Below are 26,993 nucleotides of genomic sequence, written 5' to 3' on the forward strand. Positions count from 1 at the left end.
CTCCAAAATGCTCTTTCATCAAAATTGGCAAGAAAATCGACAAGAAGGATGAATTGGCCCCCATTATTTATTGAAGTGGTTTCCACTTGAAAAACCTGTGGTTTTTTTTTGAATGTTTAAAAAAACCTCAATGTGAACATAGCCCAACGGTAAAGTGTCTGTCAGGCATACCATTGCTTTATAGATAATGTTTGAATATGGAAAATATGTCCGTCTTCCAGAAACAGCGCCACCCTTGTTGAATTGGTTGTATCAGGAATTGCCGTTCAACCCTAAATGAATGGATCACAAGCTGCAATATTGTAAAAAGCAGCCATGTTTTCATAAGAAATTGATTGTTTTGTTATATCACATTCTGCTCATTATATTCTGAATCAGCCCGTCTGTTTTCTGCAAATTCCCACTTAAAATATCTTCCGTATTACGAAGATTGGATAAGAACGTCGGCGATATAGCGACAATGCGTTATCTCGGAGCTTTTAAAATTCCATTGTAAAGATGAATCTAATCCAGAGCTCCTCGGTGGTGATGTAATAAAGCTGCCATAAATATACATTGAGTTGTAGCCCACAGGATGTAGTCATATTGAGGAATATTGAGAATATTTTCTACAGAGCAGATATTGCAGGCGGCGAGTTAGCGATTCCAGGGAGCAATCACAGGGAGGAAAGAAACATTTCCCCGTTATTGTTTTCACTTGGGTGGATTTAACAGCACAGAGCATTACGTGTCGGCTTTCTGCAAAATTGCCAGCAATAAGGAACATGTGAAATGCAAATACAAAGCCAGTCAGAGCAGATATTATTTTATAGACCAGAGCTGGAATTTATACTATAGATTCCAGTGTAATTGTAGCTGTCGGCTAGAAAACATGCAAAATGCGTTGTTTACCTGATAGAAAGATATTATTAACAGAATAGAAAAATCAGCCGCACACATTGTAACCACCTGATATCAGGAATAATCATAGTATACAGCAAGTAGAGAAATAGAAAAGACGGAACAGCACTTCACAGCTACCAAATAACATTATTTAATGTTTCTCTGCTAAACGGAAAAATACATAAAGAATCAATATAGAATAAACCTTGAAAAATGATTAATAGATAATTATTACAGTGCCTACAAGTAGTATTCAACCCCCTGCAGATTTAGCAGGTTTACACATTTGGAATTAACTTGGCATTGTGACATTTGGACTGTAGATCAGCCTGGAAGTGTGAAATGCACTGCAGCAAAAAAGAATGTTATTTTTTTTTTTTTTTTTTAAATTGTGAAAAGTCTTTTAAGAGGGTCATTTATTATTCAACCCCTCAACCCACCAGAATTCTGTTTGGTTCCCCTAAAGTATTAAGAAGTAGTTCAGGCACAAAGAACAATGAGCTTCACGTGTTTGGATTAATTATCTCTTTTCCAGCCTTTTCTGACTATTTAAGACCCTCCCCAAACTTGTGAACAGCACTCATACATGGTCAACATGGGAAAGACAAAGGAGCATTCCAAGGCCATCAGAGACAAGATCGTGGAGGGCCACAAGGCTGGCAAGGGGTACAAAACCCTTTCCAAGGAGTTGGGCCTACCTGTCTCCACTGTTGGGAGCATCATCCGGAAGTGGAAGGCTTATGGAACTACTGTTAGCCTTCCACGGCCTGGACAGCCTTTGAAAGTTTCCTCCCGTGCCGAGGCCAGGCTTGTCCGAAGAGTCAAGGCTAACCCAAGGACAACAAGGAAGGAGCTCCGGGAAGATCTCATGGCAGTGGGGACATTGGTTTCAGTCAATACCATAAGTAACATACTCCACCGCAATGGTCTCAGTTCCAGACGAACCCGTAAGGTACCTTTACTTTCAAAGCGTCATGTCAAGGCTCGTCTAGTTTGCTCATGATCACTTGGAGGACTCTGAGACTGACTGGTTCAAGGTTCTCTGGTCTGATGAGACCAAGATCGAGATCTTTGGTGCCAACCACACACATGACGTTTGGAGACTGGATGGCACTGCATACGACCCCAAGAATACCATCCCTACAGTCAAGCATGGTGGTGGCAGCATCATGCTGTGGGGCTGTTTCTCAGCCAAGGGGCCTGGCCATCTGGTCCGCATCCATGGGAAGATGGATAGCACGGCCTACCTGGAGATTTTGGCCAAGAACCTCCACTCCTCCATCAAGGATCTTAAGATGGGTCGTCATTTCATCTTCCAACAAGACAACGACCCAAAGCACACAGCCAAGAAAAAAACCAAGGCCTGGTTCAAGAGGCAAAAAATCAAGGTGTTGCAGTTGCCTAGTCAGTCTCCTGACCTTAACCCAATTGAAAACTTGTGGAAGGAGCTCAAGATTAAAGTCCACATGAGACACCCAAAGAACCTAGATAACTTGGAGAAGATCTGCATGGAGGAGTGGGCCAAGATAACTCCAGAGACCTGTGCCGGCCTGATCAGGTCTTATAAGAGACGATTATTAGCTGTAATTGCAAACAAAGGTTATTCCACAAAATATTAAACCTAGGGGTTGAATAATAATTGACCCACACTTTTATGTTTAAAATTTATAAAAATTTAACTGAGCAACAAAACTTTTTGGTTTGTAAGATTTATGCATCTGTTAATAAATCCTGCTCTTGTTTGAAGGCTCTAACTTATTTGCATCTTATTAAACCTGCTAAATCTGCAGGGGGTTGAATACTACTTGTAGGCACTGTAGATAATAGATAATCAATAGGAGATAGATAGATAATAAATAGATAGATAATAGATAGATAGATAGATAGATAGATAATAAATAGGAGATAGATAGATAATAAATAGATAGATAGATAATAAATAGGAGATAAATAGATAGATAGATATGAGATAGATAGATAGATAGATATGATACAGATAGATAGATAGATAGATAGACAGACAGATAGATAGATAGATAGATAGATAGATATGGGACAGATAGATAGACAATAGATAGATAGATAGATAGATAGATAGATAGATAGATAGATAGATGAATAGATAGATAGATAGATAGTACAGTATAGCACTGCCTCAGATTGAGAGGCAGCACAGCAGTCACTTTTCGCTTCCCGCCGGCACTAAACAATTACCTGTTGCATCTGTCAGGACCGACAGTCCCAAAAAGGCTACCTCAGACAGACCTCAGACAGACCTCAGACAGATCTCAGACAGACTTGGCTCTTGCCACTCTTCCTGGCAGATACCAGGGGAAACCCGGCCTTCACCCTTTAACCCTTTTACAGGGATTTGGTCTAATAACAGGGTGCACTGGTTTGCTTTCATGGAAGGGCTGCTGTTCGGAGGAGAAAACCAGGACAAGAGAATGGTCAGGTAGCTGGGTCAAAACCAAGAGAGCAGCAAATATACAAAATCGTCAGAGAGGAGGAATGACAGAAAACGAGCCGAGGTTAAACCAGGGAATAAAACATACACTAAACAGGAGCAGAGAGACAGAATTTAACCAGAGGAACACAAGACTATATCTGGCAGCTTCCAGCAGTAAGCTGGGAGCTTTAGGAGGATGTGGTCCTTTCCAATTGGCTGAAGCAAGGAGCTGATAACTTCAGCTGGATAGCACACACACCTTTACTGTCAGACTGCACAGCACTATAGGTCCTAGTCACACTAACCTTAGATATTGGGGCAGTCAAATAATAATTTAAATAATAAAATGCATAATTGACTTTATTTACTAAAAATATTCTCTAATAGAAAATCATTAATTCATAATGTTATTGTAGTTATATATTTTATTACTAAGTTTGCTTTCAAAATGTATTAAATGCATTTAATCTTTTATTAAAGAGAATCTGTGACCTATTTTTGCTACTCCATCTTTGAACAGCATGATGTAGGGGCAATGATCCTGATAGATAGGAGATAGATAGATAATAGATAGATAAATAGATAGATAGATAGATAGATAGATAGATAGATAGATAGATAGATAGAAGATAGATAGATAGATAATAGATAGATAATAGATAGAAGATAGATAGATAGATAATCTAATATATAAAGCTGAATGTGTGTGTGTGTGTGTATGTCCGGGATTGGCATCTGCACCGTCGCAGCTACAGCCACAAAATTTTGCACAGTCACACGTCTGGACCCTGAGAGCATCATAGGCTATGTTGTGAGGTGAAATTTTAACCCCGCGCGTTCCAATTCACTAAACAATTTTGCCCCTATCTACATAATGGGGAAAAAGTGAAAGGAAAAGTGTTGGAGGCGTCGCAGCTACAGCAACAAAATTTTGCACAGTCACACGTCTGGACCCCGAGAGCGTCATAGGCTATGTTGTGAGGCGAAATTTTAACCCCACGCGTTCCAAATCACTAAACAATTTTGCCCCTATCTACATAATGGGGAAAAAGTGAAAGGAAAAGTGTTGGAGGCAAATTGACAGCTGCCAGATGTGAACAAGGGGGACTTAAAGCGTGAGAGTGATGGTGCCAAAGAGTATATACCGTACAGTTGCTAAGGTGGGGCCCCGACATGGGATACTCACCACACACGGGGATATGAACACACACACAAAATGCGCCACACACTACCACGTGCTTGAACACATATACCACCCTCAGCACACATTTCACCACACATACACCAACCTCGCCACATAAAAGTTGAAACACAAAAGTCGCCGCTCAAAACTTGCCACGCGCAAAACTCGCCACATGCAAAACTAGGCTCACGCAAAACTCGCCACACGTGCAAAACTCACCTCATGGAAAACTCGCCACATGCAAAACTTGCACACGCGGAAAAATTGCCACATGCACAAAAGTTGCAACACATGCAAAAGTTGCCTCACACAAAACTTGCACATACTCAAAATGCACCACACAAAAAAGCTCGCCACGCGCAAAACTCGCCATCCGCAAAACTTGCTGCACACAACTTGCTACACTAACCTGTCACATGCAACTCGACACACAAAAAGTTGCTACACGCATGTCGCCACACAAAACTCATCTCACAAAAGTCGCTACATGCATGTCGCCACACGCAACTCAACACACACAACTTGACACATGAAACTCGCCCTAAAACACACACAAGTCTGGTATTATCCTTCAAAAATAAAAATCTGATTAATAAGCAGACAAACTACAAGAGCAACAAATGTACCATATAGGAAATACGGCAGCTGTCAGTCACATGACCGTCTATTATGTGTATGTGTGAGCTAATATATACTGCCAGGGGGAGGGCTACCTGTTGGCTGGGGATTTATCAGATTGCCAATTTAGCTTACAAATACTGAGGTAAAAATACTGACCAAATAATGTGTGAATGCGGTCTAATACAGGAGGAGATGACACACAGATATATACTCTATACAGGAGATTACACACAGGTATATACTATATACAGGAAAGATGACACACAGGTATATACTATATACAGGAGGAGATGACACACAGGTATATACTATATACAGGAGGAGATGACACACAGGTATATACTATATACAGGAGCAGATGACACACAGGTATATTCTATATACAGGAGCAGATGACACACAGGTATATACTATATACAGGAGGAGATGACATGCAGGTATATACTATATGCAGGTATATACTATATACAGGAGGAGATGACACACAGGTATATACTATATACAGGACGAGATGACACACACATATATATTATATACAGGGGACATGACACACAGGTATATACTATATACAGGAGGAGATGACATACAGGTATATACTATATACAGGAGGACATGACACACAGGTATATACTATATACAGGAGGAGATGACAACCTGGTATATACTATATACAGGGGAGATGACATACAGGTACATACTATATACAGGGGCGATGACACACAGGTATATACTATACACAGTGGAGATGACACACAGGTATATACAGGAGGAGATGACATACAGGTATATACTATATACTGGAGGAGATGACACACAGGTATATACTATATACAGGAGCTGATGATACACAGGTATATACTATATACAGGAGATGACTTACAGGTACATACTATATACAGGAGGAGATGACACACATATATACTATATACAGGAGGAGATGACATACAGGTATATACTATATAAAAGAAGAGATGACATAGGTATATAGAGGAGATGACATACAGCAGGTATATACTATATACAGGGGAGATGACATACAGGTATATACTATATACAGGACATGACATACAGGTATATACTATATATAGGAGGAGATGACATACAGGTATATGGTATATACAGAAGAGATGACATACAGGTATATGATAGAGGAGATGACACATGGGTATATACAATATACAGGAGGAGATGACATAGCAGGTATATACTATTTACAGGGGAGATGACATACAGGTATATACTATATACAGGAGAAGACATACAGGTGTATACTATATATAAGGGAGATGACAAACATGTATATACTGAGGTGAAAATGAAAAGGTGTGAGTGCAAAATGAGAGGAGTGAGGGAAAATAGTGGAGTGATCGGAAAATGACAGATGTGAGGTCGAAATGACAAGTGTTAGGGGGGAATGAGAGGAGTGAGGGGGAAAATAAGAGGAGTGAGGGGGAAAATGAGAGGTGTAAGAGAGAAAATGAGAGGTGTAAGGGAGAAAATGAGAGGCATGATGGGAAAATAAGAGACGTGAGGTGCTATAACTAACCACAGATATTTACTATGCCCAGGCAACGCCGGGCTCTTCAGCTAGTAGATAGATAAATAGATAGATAGATAATAGATAGAAGATAGATAGATAGATAATAGATAGATATATAGATATGGGATAGATAGATAGATAGATAGATAGAAGATAGATAGATAGATAGATAGATAGATAGATAGATAGATAGATAATAGATAGATAGTTATGAGATCAATATATATGATATAGATAGATAGATAATAGATAGAAGATAGATAGATAGATAATAGATAGATATATAGATAGATAATAGATAGAAGATAGATAGATAGATAGATAGATAGATAGATAGATAGATAGATAGATAGATAGATAGATAATAGATAGATAGTTATGAGATCAATATATATGATATAGATAGATAGATAATAGATAGATAGATAGATATAAGACAGAACGCTCTCCACTTGTGTGACCTGATGGATGAGATATAACACTGTTCCCTGTGTCTTCCCTTAGCTTGTCTCCAGTATAACAGCTGCGGTTCCTGTGTCAGATCCCAAATTGGTTTCAACTGCAGCTGGTGCCATAGTCTCCAAAGGTACAGTGAACACGGCTTTTCTCTATGTAATTATTTCTCCACTTATGAGATAAAGGGATTGGATATCTGCGGCAATGGACTTTCTGCATTACTGCTGGTATTGCTGGCATTACTGCTATATGTGTTGGTGATGCTTTGCTTACAGTGGAATTTTGTCTGTTTGTGACTGGAGAAAAGACTTCATTTATCTTTATCTAAACCTGAGCCATCTCACGCTCTGATATCTAGGAAAGGACCTGAAGCCTCTGCTCTGCTCTATACTTGGATTTAGAATGATTGCATCAGGCAAATAAACATTCTGTATGGTCAGGCGAAAATACTTTTTTTTTTTTTAGTTTATAGGTTTATATGTCCAGTTGCAATCAAAATGATAAAAACTCTTATTATGACATAGAAACAAGAACAATGTAAATAACTCAACATAATTAATATAAAGAGTGGTTTCTCCTAAAACATCACAAGAGCCAGTGTTACGGACCACCGCAGTCTCGGAATTATTCACCCCTTCCTGACAAGCATGTTTAGTACTTACAGTATCTGAACACCTCTGGCTGTTGTGACCTGCTACAAACGTGATGAATAGTCAGACAACTCTTCTGGTAGCGTTCCTGAGTAGAGATGAGCAAAACCTGAACTTAAAAGTTCGGGGTTCGTACTGGATGGGGGAAATCCGTTTCCTGCTCAAAAGTTCACGTCCCCATTCTTTTCTGGTTCAAGTTTGGGTACCGTTTGGAATAAAGTTCGGCTCGGGTACCAGAATCTGAACTTCCACCGGTCCGATCATCCCTATTCCGGAGGAACCTTAACCAAATCCTCATGGACAATTTCCTCCAGTTCACTAATATAGTTGGGTTGTCAAGCAAGTGATCTAAAAATTAAGAGAAGAGATCATTGCCTCGTAGGATCCAGTGTAGAATGTCAAAGGCTTGTAAATCGTTATAGGAAATGCTCGGTATGGTCATCCCTACCAAATGACGGCAGGGCCAGGTTATTAAATTTTTGGGATGGGAGTACTTACTTTTTCACCTGACTGCATAGACATATATACCAGTTATTCATCGAAGTAATAATGTATTTCTGAACAATTTTTCAATAGTAAACTAGAGGCCGATGGATGGGTAAATTCCAATAATTACACAAGGAAATTTGATTTACTAAAAGATTTCTTCTAACGTAATTTCAGATTGTGTCGGTCAAAAACTCAATGTAAAGAACGTCTTTACCGTAATGTTCTGTGCGTATTATATGCCCATATTAAAGCTTATGTGAGCGCTGCTGCGGTAATCCTGGTGGATATTCTGCTAAAAGATGTAATGCGGAAATATGCAGCAAAACGTTGTTAGGCTGACTAATACGCTGTAGTGGATGGATGGGACTGATTCAGGCTGGTAGGAAAGCTCCACTTTTCCACTGGATTCATAATAAAATGTCATTTTTATTGCTTTTTTAGGGCTTTGGGATATTATATAAAGTATTTAATTACCTATTCATACCACTCATACATACATGCATTTGAACATGCATATAAAAATATATGCATATGTATATATATACAATCATACATACATCATAGATAAATATATACATATATATTCATTCTCACAATCATACATTCATTCATATGGCTGAATTATCAAATACATATAGAGTTCACACATCCATACACATAGGCAAATACATGTGCATACATATATATATATATACCGTATTTTTCGCTTTATAAGACGCTCCGGATTATAAGACGCACCCCAAATTTTGAGGAGAAAAAAACATTTTTAATAAAATGGTGGTGCTTCTTATAATCCATGCATCTTATTGCTTACCGGGGTGGTGAAGCGGGGTCTCAGCATTGCTGCTGCAGGAGGTGGGTGTTGCTGTCGTACTTTGTCCCATGCTGCCGTGTGCTGCCGCCATGCTGTGTCCCCGAAGCTTGCCATTGCACTCTGACCCTTGCTGCCGGGGGCTGCCACCATGCTGTGTCCCTGATGCTTACTGCCACACTCTTTTTTTACTGGGTGCTGCTGCCACGCTGTATCCCTGATGCTTGCTGCCGCGCTCTTTTACCGGGTGATGCTGCCGTGCTGTGTCACCGATGCTTGACGCCATGGTCTGTCTAATGCTGCCGGGTGCTGCCGCTGCTCTCTGTCCCGTGCTGCATGGGGGAGCTCTGCAGTTCAATCCATGCTTTCCTATTCGGTGAATTCCTTCCGGGAAAATGGCCGCCGGGAGGTGGCGCATGCGCAGATGAAGATCTCAGCAACAAGATCTCGGGAGATGAGATTTCAGCACTGAGATCTCATCTCCCGAGACCTCCCGGTGGCCATTTTCCTGGAAAGAATCTATGGCACAGGAAGGCATGGATGGAACTGGAGAGCCCCCCCATGCAGCACGGGACAGAGAGCGGCAGCAAGCACCTGTGACAGTGCGGCGGCAGCAGCACAGGGGACACAGTGCGGCGGCAGCAGTAGCACACGGCAGCATCGGGGATAGTGTGGCGGCAAGCATCGGACACCCGCAGTGGCAGCACCGATAAGGTATGTCCGCATTGTAAGACGCACCCCCCTATTTTCCCCCCAAATTTTGGGGAAAAAAGTGCGTCTTGCAAAGCGGAAAATATGGTATATACTGTACATATATATTTATATGCATTCATCCATACATATGTACTGTGCATACATGCACATTAGTGATGAGCAAACACCCTCGGATAAGGTGTTATCTGAGCATGCTCGGGTGCTAACCGAGTGTCTTCCACGTGTTCAAATTATATGTTCGAGTCCCCGCTGCTGCAAGTCTCGTAGTTTTCAAAAAGTTGGAAATAATGAATTGGAGAAAATATCTGCTTTACACAAACCATGCCCACAAGGGCGAACAGAGAAAAATAGAAACTTCACAATAGGCACAACATATGGAGCAAAACACACACAAAAAAACTGCTGTAAAGCAGGAAAGACTAAACAAAAAAATATCACAAATGCAATAACAAAATGTGGGCCTCAGAGTCTGATTCATCAAATAGTTTTTTTTCCAGAATTGTGGTGTAAAAGTGTTTGAAATTTTAGCAAAATGTTTTTCTCAAACTCGTAGTTGTACAAAAAAAATTGTAAATGTTGGCGTTTCAGCCATCATTTTGAACAGTGGGTAGAGGAGACATGGCAGAGCATATCCAACAAATTCATCACAAGAGCGGCAAAAATGATGACAGAAAGCACAAAATTATGTTCTCTGACTATCTTGGGCGTGATCGGACATCATTGGGACTTTCTGCATCTAGTCGCTGTCTGAGCTTTGCTTGTGGTTCTTTTTTATTTTATTTATTTATTTTTTCCACATTTCACTTTATGGCTTCATTGCTGCAAATGGAGTATTCACCCTTCGCTTCCCATGCCGGGGCTGTCACCGTTCCATCATGGGGTCATTTTTAAGTACATTTTGTATTGCGTTGTGAAATATAGAGTATTATTGATTTTCCGGTGGGTGTTGGTGTCTCACATACGTGTCTAGTGTTCTGTTCTCACAGAAAGTCACGGAATGTTCTTCTTCAGGTTCTGCGAACATAACGTAGGAATATTGAAGAATCCTCAAGGAATGAGAAATGTTTTAACTTTTCATAGATGCGGAGATGATTTGAGGCTGACACTAGAGATATGTAGCTGCAGACTAAGAGGATTTTTAGAATTAATGAAGTAGAGGTCCCAAATAAGTGATGGAACTTGTTATGACACAAGGTTTAAGCTCGGGATTCCAAAGTCAGTGATAATCTCAGCTAACATAAGGAACATAATTGTTATTCTTTGTAGTAACTAGATATGAGCGAGTGTGCTCGTTACTCGAGTTTTCCGAGCATGCTCGGGTGTTCTCTGAGTATCTTGGGCGTGCTCGTAGATTATGTTTGAGTCCCCGCAGCTGCATGATTTGCGGCTGCTAGACAGCCTGAATACATGTGGGGATTCCCTAACAAACAGGCAATCCCTGCATGTGTTCAGGTTGTCTAGCAGCCGCAAATCATGCAGCTGCGGGGACTCAAACATAATCTACGAGCACGCTCAAGATACTCAGAGAACACCCGAGCATGCTCGGAAAACTCGAGTAACGAGCACACTCGCTCATCACTACTAGTAACTAAACAGCATATCATTAAAACAAACTGTCATCATGGACCTTGTGCAAAGTCCACCCACCGTCCATGGTGCTGATTGGATACAATGATAATCTGTAGACCCCCTCTGGGCGCTTGTCATACATCGCCTCCCTAGAATGTCTACGTACAGATGTGTCCACTCTTTCTTAGTTTTGGAGTGAGTTTTCTGGTGTAGCACACTGAGTAGAATGCCATTTGTCAGATGCTCCAGAGTCATGAAGGAGCGCGCACCGCTTCATGAATCGGGAAAGCTTGACTTCAGCAAGCCGCCCGAACATGACCAACATGAACAACCGGTGTTAACGAATCGAGCTCGACAGGTGGAGAAATCCTGTTGGGGCAACTGTGCAGCTGCACAGGGGCCTAAGAGGTAAGGGGGCCACTTCTACCTCCAAAACAGGTGGAATTGTGTATTCTGATGGTAAGGGGGCCACTTCTACCTCCAAAACAGGTGGAATTGTGTATTCTGATGGTAAGGGGGCCACTTCTACCTCCAAAACAGGTGGAATTGTGTATTCTGATGGTGAGGGGGCCACTTCTACCTCCAAAACAGGTGGAATTGTGTATTCTGATGGTGAGGGGGCCACTTCTACCTCTAAAACAGGTGGAATTGTGTATTCTGATGGTAAGGGGGCCACTTCTACCTCCAAAACAGGTGGAATTGTGTATTCTGATGGTAAGGGGGCCACTTCTACCTCCAAAACAGGTGGAATTGTGTATTCTGATGGTGAGGGGGCCACTTCTACCTCCAAAACAGGTGGAATTGTGTATTCTGATGGTGAGGGGGCCACTTCTACCTCCAAAACAGGTGGAATTGTGTATTATGATGAGTTATTGGACTGCAAAGGGCCCATAGGATTATGTCTGCCCCTGGGGCCCAATGTGTCTTCATGTGGCCACCCAGTGGTTGTGCTCTGTACTGCAGTCTTGTCAAAGCTGTCAGTAACGTACTGCATTATCGTCTTAATTTTGTATCGTGAAAAAAAAGAGAAATTGCAGAAAGGAAAGAGTGGATAGATCTCAGTGAAACAGTCTAGCTTGTGATTTCTGTTGCTGAACACAAAACACTTACTGTATGTCTCATGCCGGACTGCTAAATCTAGAGTGGAAGTGTTGACCGTCTTGGTAAATATAGTTCCCGGAGCATCCTGACCACGTGTAATCTACAAATACTGCCTGGTCGTCACAGAACACAAAGGAGCTTTTTACAAATTCTGTCTATTGACCCTGCGTGGGAATAGATAACACCTTCATGTTCATTTCAAAAGATTTCTAAAACCAAATTATAACTAAAAAGGGCCATATTTATATTGACTTTTGAGGTGTAATAGCCCAGAAGGATGGAATTATACATGTAAAGTAGCTGGCACGGGCAACTATAGGTCATACATGTAAAGGAGACTTGATCTAACCCTCATAAAGGTCTAAGCTAGAAGGACAGTAGCAGATATCAAGCTTGGAAAGACGTGGATAAAATAAAATAAAAATATACACAGCTGTAAATTAACATTGTAGTTACAATTAGGGACATTAAGGTATTAGAGAGTTATTGCTCAAGAGAACCCTTTTCAGGGAATCTGTCACTTAGTCTTCTGTGTACATTAGTTGTGATACAATCACAGTTTCTCTGCTGCGGATCTAGCATAGCTTGGAATGCTGAGCCTTGTGTAACCCCGCCCACACCACTGATTGGCTGCTTTCTGTGTACATTATATATTGTGGGGGGTGGAGCTGGATCAGGAGCCGCAAGACACCTAGTCCTGTAGTGATGCTCTGCTAATAAAAACAATGATTTTATTGCAACTACAGCACACAGCCAAGTAAGTGACACATGACTAGAATAAAGGTCTCTGCCCCTACATTGTGCTGCTCTCGGATTGCATAGCAAAAACTTGCTGAAATATTCCCTTTATGAGAATGTGCACCTTTTTAACACTATCTTACTCAAGTCCACAATACTGTGCTTAATATATCATAAATATGAATGTATATTAATACAGTAATGGCCGAAAGTGTTGGCACCCTTGAAATTGTATCAGAAAATTAAGTATTTCTCGCAGACAATTATTGTAGTTACACATGTTTTGTTATACACGTTTTTTTTTGTTTGTGTGTATTGGAACAACACAAAAAAACCAGAGAAAAATAAGCAAATTGGAAATAATTTCACACAAAACCCCTAAAATGGGCCGGGATCATTCAGCCTAATAATAGTGCGGTGCACTGACAGGGACCACAGGCCGGATTCTGGTGAAAATGGTCAGGTAGAAGGCAGGAAGACTTCCAGCAACCGCAATTGAAAGGACTATAAAAACATTATTTATTAGCAACTATCAAAATGTAAAGAGGGACAAAATAAAAGTAAACACACTAGGCCAACGCATTTCAAGCATTAAGGCTCTTAATCAGTTAATTGACTAAGAGTCTTACTGCTCAAAACGCGAAGGCCTAGTGTGTTTACTTTTATTTTTTCATAGAATCACAGAATCATAGAATGTGAGAGTTGGAAGGGACCTCCGGGGTCATCGTGTCCAACCCCCTGCTCAAATCAGGATTCATTAAACCATCTCAGACAGATGTCTGTCCAGCCTCTGTTTGAAGGCTTTTATTGAAGGAGAACTCACCACCTCTCGTGGCCGCCTGTTCCATTCATTGATCGCCCTCACTGTAAAAAATCTGTATCTTCTCCCTTTCAGTTTCATTCCATTGCATCTCGTGTTTCCATGTGCAAATGAGAATTAGGATGATCCTCTACACTGTGACAACCCTTCAGATATTTGTAGACAGCTATTAAGTCTCCTCTTAGGCCCCTTTCACACATCAGTTTTTTGCCGTCAGTCACAATCCGTTGGCTCGACGGATCCATCGCAGATTGTGAAAACCTGATACGACAGATCCGTTTTGTTGACGGATCTGGCTAATTGGATCCTAACTAAATCAGAGCATGTTCAGTTTAAAAAAACGGAATCCATCGCTGGATCCCGTATTTGACGGATCCGGCACCCATAGGCTTCCATTCGAGCAAACGACGGATGGCGACGGATCCGTCGCTGTCCATTTTTTCAACGTACACAAAAAACATTACTTTGTCCGTTGTCTCCGGCAGCCGGACAGACAATTTTCGATGGATCCGGCGAACAACAGATGAAACATGAGGCCATCCGTCGCTAATACAAGTCTATGAGGAAAAAACGGATCCGGCAGCATCAGTCGCCAGATCCGTTTTTTTCAAAATTCGACTGATTGCGACTGATAGCAAAAAACTGATGTGTGAAAGGGGCTTTAGCCTTCTTTTTCGCAAGTTAAACATTCCCAGATCCTTTATCCGTTCCTTGTAGGTCATATTTTGCAGTCTGCTCACCATCCTGGTCGCTCTTCTCTGACCTTGCTCCAGTTTTTCAATGTCTTTATTAACCCATTACTTGCCAAATTAGCAATTTTCATTTTTTATTTTTTTTTAATGACAGATGTTTAATGATTTGGGTCCTAATGAATCAGAAACATAATTTGCAAAATTTTTGCAAGTACGAATTTTTCAGAAAAGGGCGTCCCAATATTCAATTAAAAATGACAATGACGTGATTTCCTATTTCGAAAAACGTTCATTTTACAAACACAACACAAAAAATTGGACCTAATTATAAAATCTTAGTTGCTAGAAGCTAAAGATTAGGCATCCCAAAAAAAGGACATTGGTAGATAATGGGTTAAGATGTGGTGCCCAGAACTGGACACAATATTTTTTCCTTTTTGATATTTTAATAGTTACTAATAAATACTGTTTTTACAGTCCTTTCCATTGCGGTTGCCGGAGATTCTTTCTGCCTTCTACCTAATCAACTGTTACATACAGCTGCCACACTGCTCAATGGATGAGGCTGGTGCTACCATTGATCGTAAATCATTAAACCCTCTAAATGCTGCTCTCAGTGGAGACTGCAGCATGTAAATGGTTGACAGAATGCAGCATGTAAATGGTTGACAGAAGGGAGGGAATCACTCTATACTTCCATTGCTCCAACATAATGAATGTTTCTTATCAAAATCAAACTTATTAGTGGCCAACAGATCCGTCATCTATGGAAACCTATTATTTGCTTCCAGTAGCAGGATCTAATAGGCTAATAACAGTGTGAAATTGATAAGTATAATATACTGCAATACAGAGGTTTAGGTATCAAATAAGCCTAAATAAGTAGTGGTGAGGACAAAGTATGCCAAAATCTTCTTGTAGGAAAATTGAATTTTTCAACCAGATTGATTTTTTTCCTAATAAACTAACACTGTAAAATGGACACAATGTGGCGGTCTGTGCCGATATCCCGGTACAGTAGGTGGGATAACATTCTGTTTGATCCTCTCTTTTTTTCTAAATTCGTAGTCTAATCAATATCATGATTTCTGACGAGCTGAACTCTAATCACTCACTAAAAACACATTTAAGCAGGTAGATTATAAATGGCTAAACGTGAAAGTTATTTCTGATAAGAGAAGATAACGGAAGGGAGTTTATGGAGCATAAAATTGTTCTCCACCCAATATCTTCAAATCCTCTCCGAGTGCCGCTATAATGTAACAAGATAATTTGTGTGCACAAACTGCATAAAACTGTAGGGGAATTTGCATTTAATAATGGAAGATTTGATATTCTAAGCAGGCAGCCTTCACGGGAGCAAAAAATAGCAGTTCTAGAAAATGTTAGGAGAACAATGTTCTAACTGGAACATTACAACCTCGCGGTAAAGATGTTAATGAAAGTGACTGTACGGGCGGCTAACGGAGATGACAGCTTCCATAATAACAGCAAACAGTTTTATTTTTACTTCACATTTTCATATTAAGTCATGTTATGCAGGAGAGATGCCGAACAGGGTAGAAAGTGGGAGCAGAGGGACTAAAAAAAAAAATGCATCCAACTGGGTTTAACCCGTTCATGATCAACAGCTTCAATGCCGCAACTTCCATGTTTATTCCCGCCGCTTACATATTTTAGTAGCTTTTTTTTAATTCTATTGTTGCATAGATGGGATTTTACATGGTACCAGAATCTTTTTCAAGGAGCCCATCTTGGTTTATGAAAAAAAAAAAGTGGAAAATCCAACAACCGCAAAATTCATTAAAACATCAAATTTATTTATAGATTAAAATATGAAAAAGTAAAGTTTAAAAAACATGTTAGAGCAACGGTCGACGCGTTTCAAGCTACACTTTCAAGCTACACTAGCTCTTAGCACTAAGCCGCCTGGGAGACTAGTCGTACAGACTTCTCCCCCTTGGCTTCTCCCCGCCCACTCCCTTTGAGTGACAGGTCTCTCTCTATACACGCATGCATATACTCATTTCCCATATAGGGTAATTGATAGCCTACTTTTTTAAATATATAGATATCTAATTTTATACCTGAGTAATAGTATCTTTTCTCAGTTTCTACAGTTATGGAAATAAGTTGCTAGAATAATTTCAAGTACGGTAGTTCTACCTAGACGTCTTGCTTAGTTCCTCTTCACACACTGATTATTTGTAATTATGGGCTGTGGGATAAGATACTGACCTATTATAACTTTCTATCCTTACATCTGCAATGTTCTCTTAGTAATGGCATACCCTAGTTCTTCAATCACACATTCTTCTGATTGTTGCCTGCTTTGAAGAGCCTCCGAAGAGGAGATCCAAGTAAAACAATTTGCATGTATTGCAGATAAATTATTCCTAGTGTGTACTGTGAGTGTTATCTCCACAGAAATAGGATTGGGACCAGAAGTAACTTATTTTGGCAATTTCTTTTTTAGATAATTGTTTTGTTCAAAGTTTTATAATTTAATGAAATAGAGCGTGTCTCCAATATGTGATGAGTGGGTGGGGAGTCGTAGAAGGAAGCTGCGATCAAGAAATAAACAAGAGTGACTTAACTTTATGCAGGAACTCAAAGTCAACTATGAAGATCACATCTTCTCTTACAGAGGGCCATAGAGGGCCACAGTTCTGTATTTGACATGAACGCTTCACTAGACTCAGCCAGAGAAATAGTTTTCCTTCTCTCAGGTTTCTAGTTCTTAGAAGGTCTCTGCTACTTGGGCAAGTACCAAGATTCCCGGTTACCTTGGTTGATTTTTCCACAGATGATCAATTTCGTTCTCTCTCACTCAATCAATTGCATTTGTTGTAGCCCATTCTACTCCTCAAGGTCTTTTACCGGCTTCACTCTACTCTTTCCAAGTTGGCCAATGATGCATACTGCTCTTATAACCCGATTGGGTCCACCTTCTTGTGGTAGGATGGCTTTTATGCTTTATTTTTATAAAAATAGTTTTAACTCAGTACCCTATTTTTTACATGTGTTATTATTATTTACTTATTTAACTACTACAGGGTATATGCTCATTTTGTTTTTTTCTTCAGTTTTGTCCCTACATATTATACGTGGACACACTTTAACCAGAAGGAACCCTCCACTTCTAATTTTTCTATATGACTTTTCATTCCCATTTTTAACTCTTATTTTATTGTCGCTCTACTTTCTAATGTTTCAATTATGAACAGTTATACCAAGAGAACAGTTGATCCCTCCTACATGTAACTGCGTCTACAGATGAGTATCTGGCTAGGTTATATCTGTTATTTGTGCTTGACCCAAGGAAAAAGATGTAACACTTTTTCTCTCCATAGTAGGTCATGCAACTACAGTGGTAATGTTAAGGACAAACTATGCGCAATGAATAGACTTATTTGTTTTGACATAAGTGACATTGCCCAGAATCTGGAAGAAGAGCATGTGTCAAGGCTGAGAGTTTACCTGTCGTCCATAGAATAGAGTAATATGGCACATATCCTTCCACTGATGGAGTCACATACATTTCTTCCCACTGCGAAGAAAATCTGAATCGATTTCTCAGTTGCTAAGAGTTGCCCACCTAGAAAGTATAGATATTAGAATGCACTTCACCACAATCACGATCTTTTGAACACGTAAAAATGTCCTCCAGGACTCCTAACCTTCAGAACATTTGCAATGTCCGCATATTGATAGAAAACAACAATGCTGGCGTAATTATGCACACAAAACTCTTCTCCAAATCTTTCAATGTTCAATATGGATGACCACAAAGAAATAATCAGAATATAGGGCAGATAATTGTATCCAAGAGAAGATTTTATTATGCTCACATGGACAATATGTTTTAGAAAGCAATAAAATGTATGCGGCACACAAATCCTTGCCTGACACTGGGTTTCGCCTCATAGCTTCTTCCTGGGGCGTGCCGCGTGTTTAGAATATATTTCATTTATTTCTAAAATATATTGTCCATATAAGTACAATAAAATCCTTTCTCGGATACAAATATATGGCTTGGATGCTCTATATTCAGATCATTTCTTTAAGGTCATCGATACTAAATATTGGAAGATGGGAAGAAAAGGAGTTTTATGCTTAATTATGCCGGTATTTCTGTTTGCTATCTACAGTACATACCACTGGTGGAAATGTGGTGAAGGAGGGGAGTCCTCAAAGATATTCTTACACCACTGCATGACCAGCTCTACCCTCGCCTTCTGTATTCTCACCCATCCCTTGTAGATTGTGAGCCCTCGCGGGCAGGGTCCTCTCTCCTCCTGTACCAGTTATGACTTGTATTGTTTAAGACTATTGTACTTGTTTTCATTATGTATACCCCTCCTCACATGTAAAGCGCCATGGAATAAATGGCGCTATAACAATAAATAATAATAATAATAATGCTCAAAAGATTTTGATTGTCGTAAAGTGCATTCTACGTCTTTGATGGAAGTGTTTGGACTGCTTCTTTGAACCAGCGCCGGTTTTTTTGTTTGTGAAGTTGGATTGTGCTCGACAGTTGCTTAATTAGATATTCATCTTTTGCAATTTTATTTTAATATTTATTTAATTTAACAATCATTCAATTTGGTGGTGGAATATTTTAAAACAGATCTGTCAACAGGACAAAAATGACAAGTTTTTGCTCTCATTTCATTTATTTTATTGACACTGTTGTCCTAAAGACGCCTTTTTTTAATCCGCCATGCAATGTCAGAGATATGTGTCTTTTTATTTACCGCTCAGTTTTATGATCTCTACTGGGGGGCGTAGTTCACAGAGTAATAACGCCAAGCAGCCTAAAGACACGCCCCAGAGGATCCTGTGAGCCATGCCCCCTTGAAAAGTTTATTAAAAGTAAGGGCAAAGATATCAAACTGTCTTAGCCATTTATGTATTTAATGTAGCTGTCAGGATTAGATTTTAGCCTTTGGCAAATTTCTGTTCCAGTAAAAGTATTTGTCAAGTCCATTCCACTAGTGTACTGACATACCACCAAAGCAGTCAAAAAGTACAAAAACGTTTATTAATTGTTACATAGAAAAAATAAAATAAAACAGAATAGATAGAATTTCATGGGAAGCATGTGCAAGTGACAAGCAGAAAGTGCAATTGTGCAAAAAAAACGTGCAGACCAGGACAAACCACGTTTTTGTACTTTTTGACTGCTTTGGTTGTATTTGTGACCCCCTTTATTGGTCTTGAAAGGCGACTGGTCTATATAATGTCTATGATTGACAGCTAATTGAATTAGACAATATATCTTGGAAATAAGGGGTTTTAAATAATGCTGCTTTTGTAACCATTATCTTTCTATATTGTACTGACATGACAAGCTGTGCATTCTTATTTCTCTAGTAATATACTGTAGATAATATTTTACTTTATGGACAAGACCTGAGCAGGTAGGAAAGTGTTCATACATGGCTGACGTTGCTCTTCAATTATACAGAAATTTAATCTGAGCTCATTGTGCATTAGGGCAATCACTCAAATTAATGAGTTGACGAAATGAAGGGCTATTTGCCTCACTTGGAGTTTATGAAGTCTCAAGGAAATTTCCAAAGATAAGCCCTTTAATCCAGTTTATCAACTGCATAGAGATAATTTAACTTTAGGGTCATTCTCTTATTAGCACGAGCATTTGAAATAGTAAAAAGGAGCCTAGAAAGGAAATTAGTGGTAAACATTAAAATAAGGTTATTTGGGTCATCTAGCTTATCCCATCTCAAATACCCTATCGGGGTTTATTTACTTAAATGCTGCGACCATCTTGATAATGGGGCTCTGCAGAACCCAGTCTTGAATTGGGTGCGGGTGTGCATGCCCAGAACTCAGAATCGCTATGGGTCTTAGTGGTCAGTCAACAAAAGATCGTTCATTTATTTCCTATGAATTTTGGGAATAACCATTTGCTACAGTAAAGAGGTCCCTTATTTATAAGCTTGAGGAAAAAGAGGCTTCAAAGCAAACCTTAAACACTGGAAGACTCATTCCTTTGGGAGCTATGTAATACTTCACTTGTCCTGTGGTGACACTGAATTAAACCCATTCTGGCCGTTTACACCTGATAAATTGGGTTTTCAGCAGTGGGAATTTCTGTGATTTTAGGCTTGGTTTAAGGTACCTGTAATGCTCGGACACGAGTAAGTCCAGCGGACGACACAGCGTATAAATTTGACTGGATGGAAAAGGGAGAGGAAGGTTCTAAAGGTAGGGAGTGAGGGATGGGAAACCTCCTGATACCAACTTTTGTCTGTCCCTAAGCTCCCCTAATGCCCTATGCTGGTCCTTCCTACCACTGCAGTCATGTGCCTAGTCTATGATTGTTACCTTAATGTACCCTGGCTAGTGCACTGGCCGGCAAGGACGCTAGCCTCACCACTGCAGATGGTAACACACAGGGGAAGAGACAAACACGGGACAGACAAAAAAGTAAAAAAATACTCAGCTCAGGCTCTGCTGCTAAGCTCCACAGCAGCAGAGAAAACGGCACCAGGAATCGGAACTGCCCCAACAACTACACCACCATCACAGGAGAGCTACACACCCCAAGCTGGTCTGCAGCACTCACTTGTTCCACTGCTCACTCAGCTCTCCAACTGGTCCTCCACGCCTCTCCCCATCATATGCATCCCTCTTCAGCCTGCTTCATTCAGACTTGTCCAATGACAATATTGTTTTTCTTGCCATTGTGGCTCTTGTTGTGACATCACAACATTACGACATGTGCCACCCAAGACCTGGTCAGCTCTTCAGGGGACGTACGTTGTGACATCAGAGGTCTATTCAGCACCAGACTCACTGGTGCAGAACGAAACTGAAGAATATGCACCCGATGGTGGAAGGCAGAAATGGACGGTTGCATGGGTGGCAGGACAGGTGACCAGTGAGGTTTTATTTCATCTTTTTGCTGGCCCTCTACCGTTATGCAAAACAGTGGTCAGCTGGAGCAAGTTGCAAAAAACATGAGATGATGGAGCATCTGCATTGTTGCAAAATTCAAAGAGAAATCAAGAAACAAATTTGTTCATCTCTATTGGTAAATGCAAAGTGACAATTGGTCCGACCACAAGGACCCCCACCTATTACAAGAATGGGGCAGTGGTTTGCTCAACAACACTTTATTCACAAAGCACATGGGGACCTTCTTTCTTGGGTTAAGTTTGGGGCCATAAAAATCTGTTCAATATCTGTTCAAGTGAACTCTTGCTTTAATGCAAACACAATTTCCAAATGTATTTTCTTACGCAAAAATGTACGCAATAAAGTAAACATCATTAGATAAGTGTCTCTTTAAATGTGCATAATACTGAGCTGCCATTCCATATAATCCATTTATTGCCAGATAACGGGGGGTTAGATCAGTACCAGACTTTCCCCATTCTGCTTTTTCCCTAAGGAAACAAGGCAATATCACTGAGCATGTTTGTATGATAATACCCATCTAATAGACGCTATATATAGCTGGATTTATTCTTCGCCATTAAGTTACAGAGCAGAGTAAATCAATAAGATATATTACCCAATAAAATAGAATTTACAGAAATAAATGACAAACACATTAAATAAAACTGTGTCCTGCCACTGAATGCTAATAAACCCCATACAGTGTACAAGAGGCCATCACAACCAAGGTCGTTCTTACTAGACCAGGCAATGAAAAATTACAGGGATTTTCTATTTATGGGCTAGAATATTTTTTTAAATGGCCATGGTATAAAATGGGAGGTGTTTACACAAATTCTGCCCAAAAAAGGGGCCTGGTTTCTGCCGTTCCTGGAGAGGAACTTCCCTATTTTATCAATTGAGATTTTAGGCTGGTTTCACATTTGCGTTTAAAAACGCAGCATTTTAAACGCAAACGCATTTGGTGAAAAAACGCGTTTAAACACGTTTAAACGCTGCGTTTTTTAGACGCACGTGTTTTTGCATATTTTAATACAAACGCGGCATTTTGACGTGTTTACATGCGTTTTTTCCTGCGTTTGCATTTTTGAAACGCATGATGAGAAGTGTGTGACAGCTGCCAATCATCAAAATCAACAAGAAAACCCACTTTAAACAGAAATAGCTAGGGTTAGGATTAGGGTTAGGATCCCTAGTAAACCTAGGGATCCTAACCCTAACCCTAAGGGATCCTAACCCTAACCCTAACCCTAAGGGATCCTAACCCTAACCCTAAGGGATCCTAACCCTAACCCTAACCCAAACCCTAACCCTAACCCAAACCCTAAGGGATCCTAACCCTAACCCAAACCCTAACCCTAAGGGATCCTAACCCTAACCCAAACCCTAAGGGATCCTAACCCCAACCCTAACCCTAAGGGTTAGGGTTAGGATCCCTTAGGGTTTGGGTTAGGGTTAGGATCCCTTAGGGTTTGGGTTAGGGTTAGGGTTAGGATCCCTTAGGGTTAGGGTTTGGGTTAGGGTTGGGAGTTGGCTTATCAGTGTGTTTTCTTGTGTTTTTCTATTAAAACGCATGCAAACGCATGTGCTTAAAAACGCATGCGTTTACATAGACAGCAATACGTTTTTTTGCGGCAAAAAAACGCTGCTAGAAATTACTACATGTTGCATTTCTGCAACCAAACGCATGCATAGAAAAGACGCATGCAAATGTCAAAACGCGGCAAAACGCATGCAAAAAAAGCATGCGTTTTTAATGTTAAGTATAGGATAAAAACGCATGCTTTTTTTGCGCAAAAACGCAGCGGCAAAAAACGCAAATGTGAAACCAGCCTTACCGAGGTTTTCTGGAACTTTTACATTAATGCTGAATTCTTAGGATATACAGGTGCTTCCACAAAATTGGAATATCATCAAAAAATTAATTTATATCAGTTCTTTCAGCTCCTTACCCATATGGAGCCAAATAGCTCCAGGAGCCTATCTCCCCCCAGAGCCCATTACGCATTTTTCATCCTTATAATAACATTTTTCCACTTTCCTCCATTGGGACTCACAATTTTGTCACATTATATAACTTTTCATGCATCTGTTATTCAGGTATTGGTTGTCTTATTGCTATGTATAAATTCTTTGGGATGGCGTTTTTTGGAACTTAGTATGGTTTAGGTGGACATTTTAGCAAAAATGTACCTATTGAATCTATTGCTATCCACTATGTTTACATTGATTGCCTGTCCTCAGGATAGGTCATCAATGTCTGATCGTCCGGGGTTCGATATCCTACACCCCCACCGATCAGCTGATATCGGTGGCGGTGGCTGCTGGATGGAAGTACTTACTTGTGGATCAGGTTGTCTACTTGTAGTGGCCAAGGCTTGTTACTGCACATCAGCCTCCTACTGATTTGCATAGGAGGTGGATGTGCAGTACCGTGTGCCACAAGTAGACAGCCAGATCCAAAAGTTAGTAGTTCTGTCCGCCAGCGGACGCTGCCACCGATAACAGCTGATCGGCGAGGGTGTCGGCTACCGATCCCCGACCGATCAGCCATTGATGACTAGTGTTGAGCGATACCGTCCGATACTTGAAAGTATCGGTATCGGATAGTATCGGCCGATACCCGAAAAATATCGGATATCGCCGATACCGATATCCGATACCAATACAAGTCAATGGGACATCAAGTATCGGAATGTATCCTCATGGATCCCAGGGTCTGAAGGAGAGGAAACTCTCCTTCAGGCCCTGGGATCCATATTAAAGTGTAAAATAAAGAATTAAAATAAAAAATATTGTTATATTCACCTCTCCGGCGGCCCCTGGACATCAGCGGGAGGATCCGGCGTCCGGCACGGCTTCTTTCTTCAAAATGCGCGCCTTCAGGACCTGTGGAATAACGTCCCAGCTTCTGATTGGTCGCGTGCCGCCCATGTGACCGCCACGCGACCAATCAGAAGCCGCGACGTCATTCCTCAGGTCCTAAAAGGCGCTTATTCTAGGACTTTAGCTGAGGAATGACGTCGCGGCTTCTGATTGGTCGCGTGGCGGTCACATGGGCGGCACGCGACCAATCAGAAGCCGGGACGTCATACCACAGGTCCTGAAGGCGCGCATTTTGAAGAAAGAAGCCGTGCCGGACGCCGGATCCTCCCGCTGATGTCCAGGGGCCGCCGGAGAGGTGAATATAACAATATTTTTTATTTTAATTCTTTATTTTACACTTCCGATACCGATACCCGATATCACAAAAATATCGGATCTCGGTATCGGAATTCCGATACCGCAAGTATCGGCCGATACCCGATACTTGCGGTATCGGAATGCTCAACACTATTGATGACCTATCCCAAGTCCTAAGGATAGGCCATCAATGTAAGAATAGTGGACAACCTCTTTAACTGTATAACTATATAACTTATATCTCCTCCATCAAGCCAGAGGCTTATCTTGAATCCCATTGGTCTCAGTGCAAGATCTGTAAAACTGGTGTCTACTTAAGGGATGTGCTCACAACATCTTTCTAACCAAAAATTAATGAACATATTGTTAGGAGTCGAGTTTCCTCTGCTGCACAGGGGGAATCTCGATCCGTCTCCGCTGCGGTCTCCCATTCTCCTCCAGCCGCAGTGGAGCCTGCTCAGCAGGGACGTCGATCCCAGCGTCTCGCTCAGTCTGACTCTGTGAGAAGAGTTACTGCTGCTTCTCCAGCTTCTGCCTGTAAAGCCTATACTGGTCAGCGGCGAGTGGACTTCTCTGGGACTAAGTCCTTGTCTGCGCACACTGAGCATGCCCAGGGCAAGATCTCCCGTTGGAGATCGAGGGTCATGTGCTCAGACTCTGCAGCGCATTCTATTGGTCCTCTTGGCAGGTCTTGGAAGGGCAAAGTTTCTGTGGCCGCTTCCTGTCCTGCAACTATATAAACTACGCATGACCGCACGGCCATGCGCTAGTGTACAATTTAATACGTGTGTTTGTTGTGAGTGCAAGTCGTTCTTTAAATACCCCTACCCTATTGTATGATTGTTCGCGTATGGAGTATGGCTGCTATCTAGCGCCCGACTTATCACTCAACGTGTCACACACGTGTCAGCGTCTACTGCTGTGACCGCCAGTGCGGTGCCAGCGCCAGTGTGCGCTTCCTGACCCACATCTGGGTGCTTAGTGGTGCCTGCCAGCACGGCACAGTTCGCACTTCGGTGCCTTAATTATATAATTCCTTTCACACCCAGTTGCGGTGTAGTGCCAGCAAGGGTCTAATCGGACTACAATCCCTGTTGGGGTTTAGTTCACTGACCACTTGCTCGCGCTCTATGTGCGGTACCGCGGTCCTGTGACGCAACAGGATCGCTTTCTTCACGCTGGGTGAGGTTTAACCCACGCGTGTATACTTTTGAATACCGCCATATTGTCTGTCATTTCCTAGCAGCAGGTTTCACCTGCACGGTGGACCCCGGACTGCGAACGCGTCTATATCATCTCTCTTGGTGCGTTCCGCCAGTCCTAACATTACACTAGCGCCAGGGTCTGGCTAGTGATGACAGACAAACAGCAATCTCTGCGGCATATCCAGCAGCTGGAGGGTAGGTTGGCGGCTCTCGAGAGCGCGACCTCAGCTGTGGATGTTACTGCAGTAGCTGTACAGGCTGCCAGCGTGGCTGCAGCTACTATGTCCATTGCCACCCCTGTTCCGACATTATCTCGCCTCCCGCTGCCAGAAAAATTTTCTGGTGATAGCAAGTTTTGTAGGGGATTTGTGAGTCAGTGCTCTATTCACCTCGAGCTCCTGGCTACACGTTTTCCCACAGAGCGGGCTAAGGTGGGATTTATTCTGTCTCTATTGTCGGACAGGGCGTTGGAATGGGCTACGCCGCTGTGGGAGCGTGGCGATCATGTGGTGCAGAGTGCTCCGCTGTTTCTGAGCGCTCTGAAACAGGTCTTTTTAGGACCTCAAGTCACCCATGACACTGCGCTCCAATTGCTGGCATTAACTCAGGGTGAGTCCTTGGTCAGTCATTTTGCCGTCCAATTCCGCACCTTAGCATCTGAGCTGGATTGGTCGGATAAAGCTCTTATCCCCATATTTTGGAGGGGCTTGGCTGACCACGTAAAGGACGGTCTGGCCACTAGGGAGATTCCTGCCACACTGGAGGAGTTAATAACTGTCTCCACTCGAATTGACCTCCGTTTTAACGAGCGGAGGTTAGAGCGAGCCCAGTGTAGGCAGAGGTTTCGGCTGGCTCCTACTTTCGCCAAACCTCTGGAATTTCCGGTCCTGGTTCCTGAGTCACATGAGGCCAGGGAAGTGTTACAAGCAGGATCTAAGTCCCGGACCGCTTGTGCACTCA

General features: G+C 41.4%; 1 protein-coding gene across 2 annotated transcripts in view; it reads left to right on the plus strand.

The window, feature by feature from the left end:
* The window catches only part of PLXDC2 (plexin domain containing 2), a 635,896-nt gene that overhangs the window by 523,325 nt on the left and 85,578 nt on the right, over positions 1-26,993 (plus strand). For both annotated transcript variants that reach the window (XM_069729531.1, XM_069729533.1), the window contains one exon: positions 7,180-7,261. In XM_069729531.1, coding sequence (XP_069585632.1) covers positions 7,180-7,261 — 82 coding nt within the window. The remainder of the gene's footprint in view (positions 1-7,179; positions 7,262-26,993) is intronic.

The sequence above is a fragment of the Ranitomeya imitator genome, chromosome 6 (assembly GCF_032444005.1).
Source record: "Ranitomeya imitator isolate aRanImi1 chromosome 6, aRanImi1.pri, whole genome shotgun sequence".
NCBI classification, from domain to species: domain Eukaryota; kingdom Metazoa; phylum Chordata; class Amphibia; order Anura; family Dendrobatidae; genus Ranitomeya; species Ranitomeya imitator.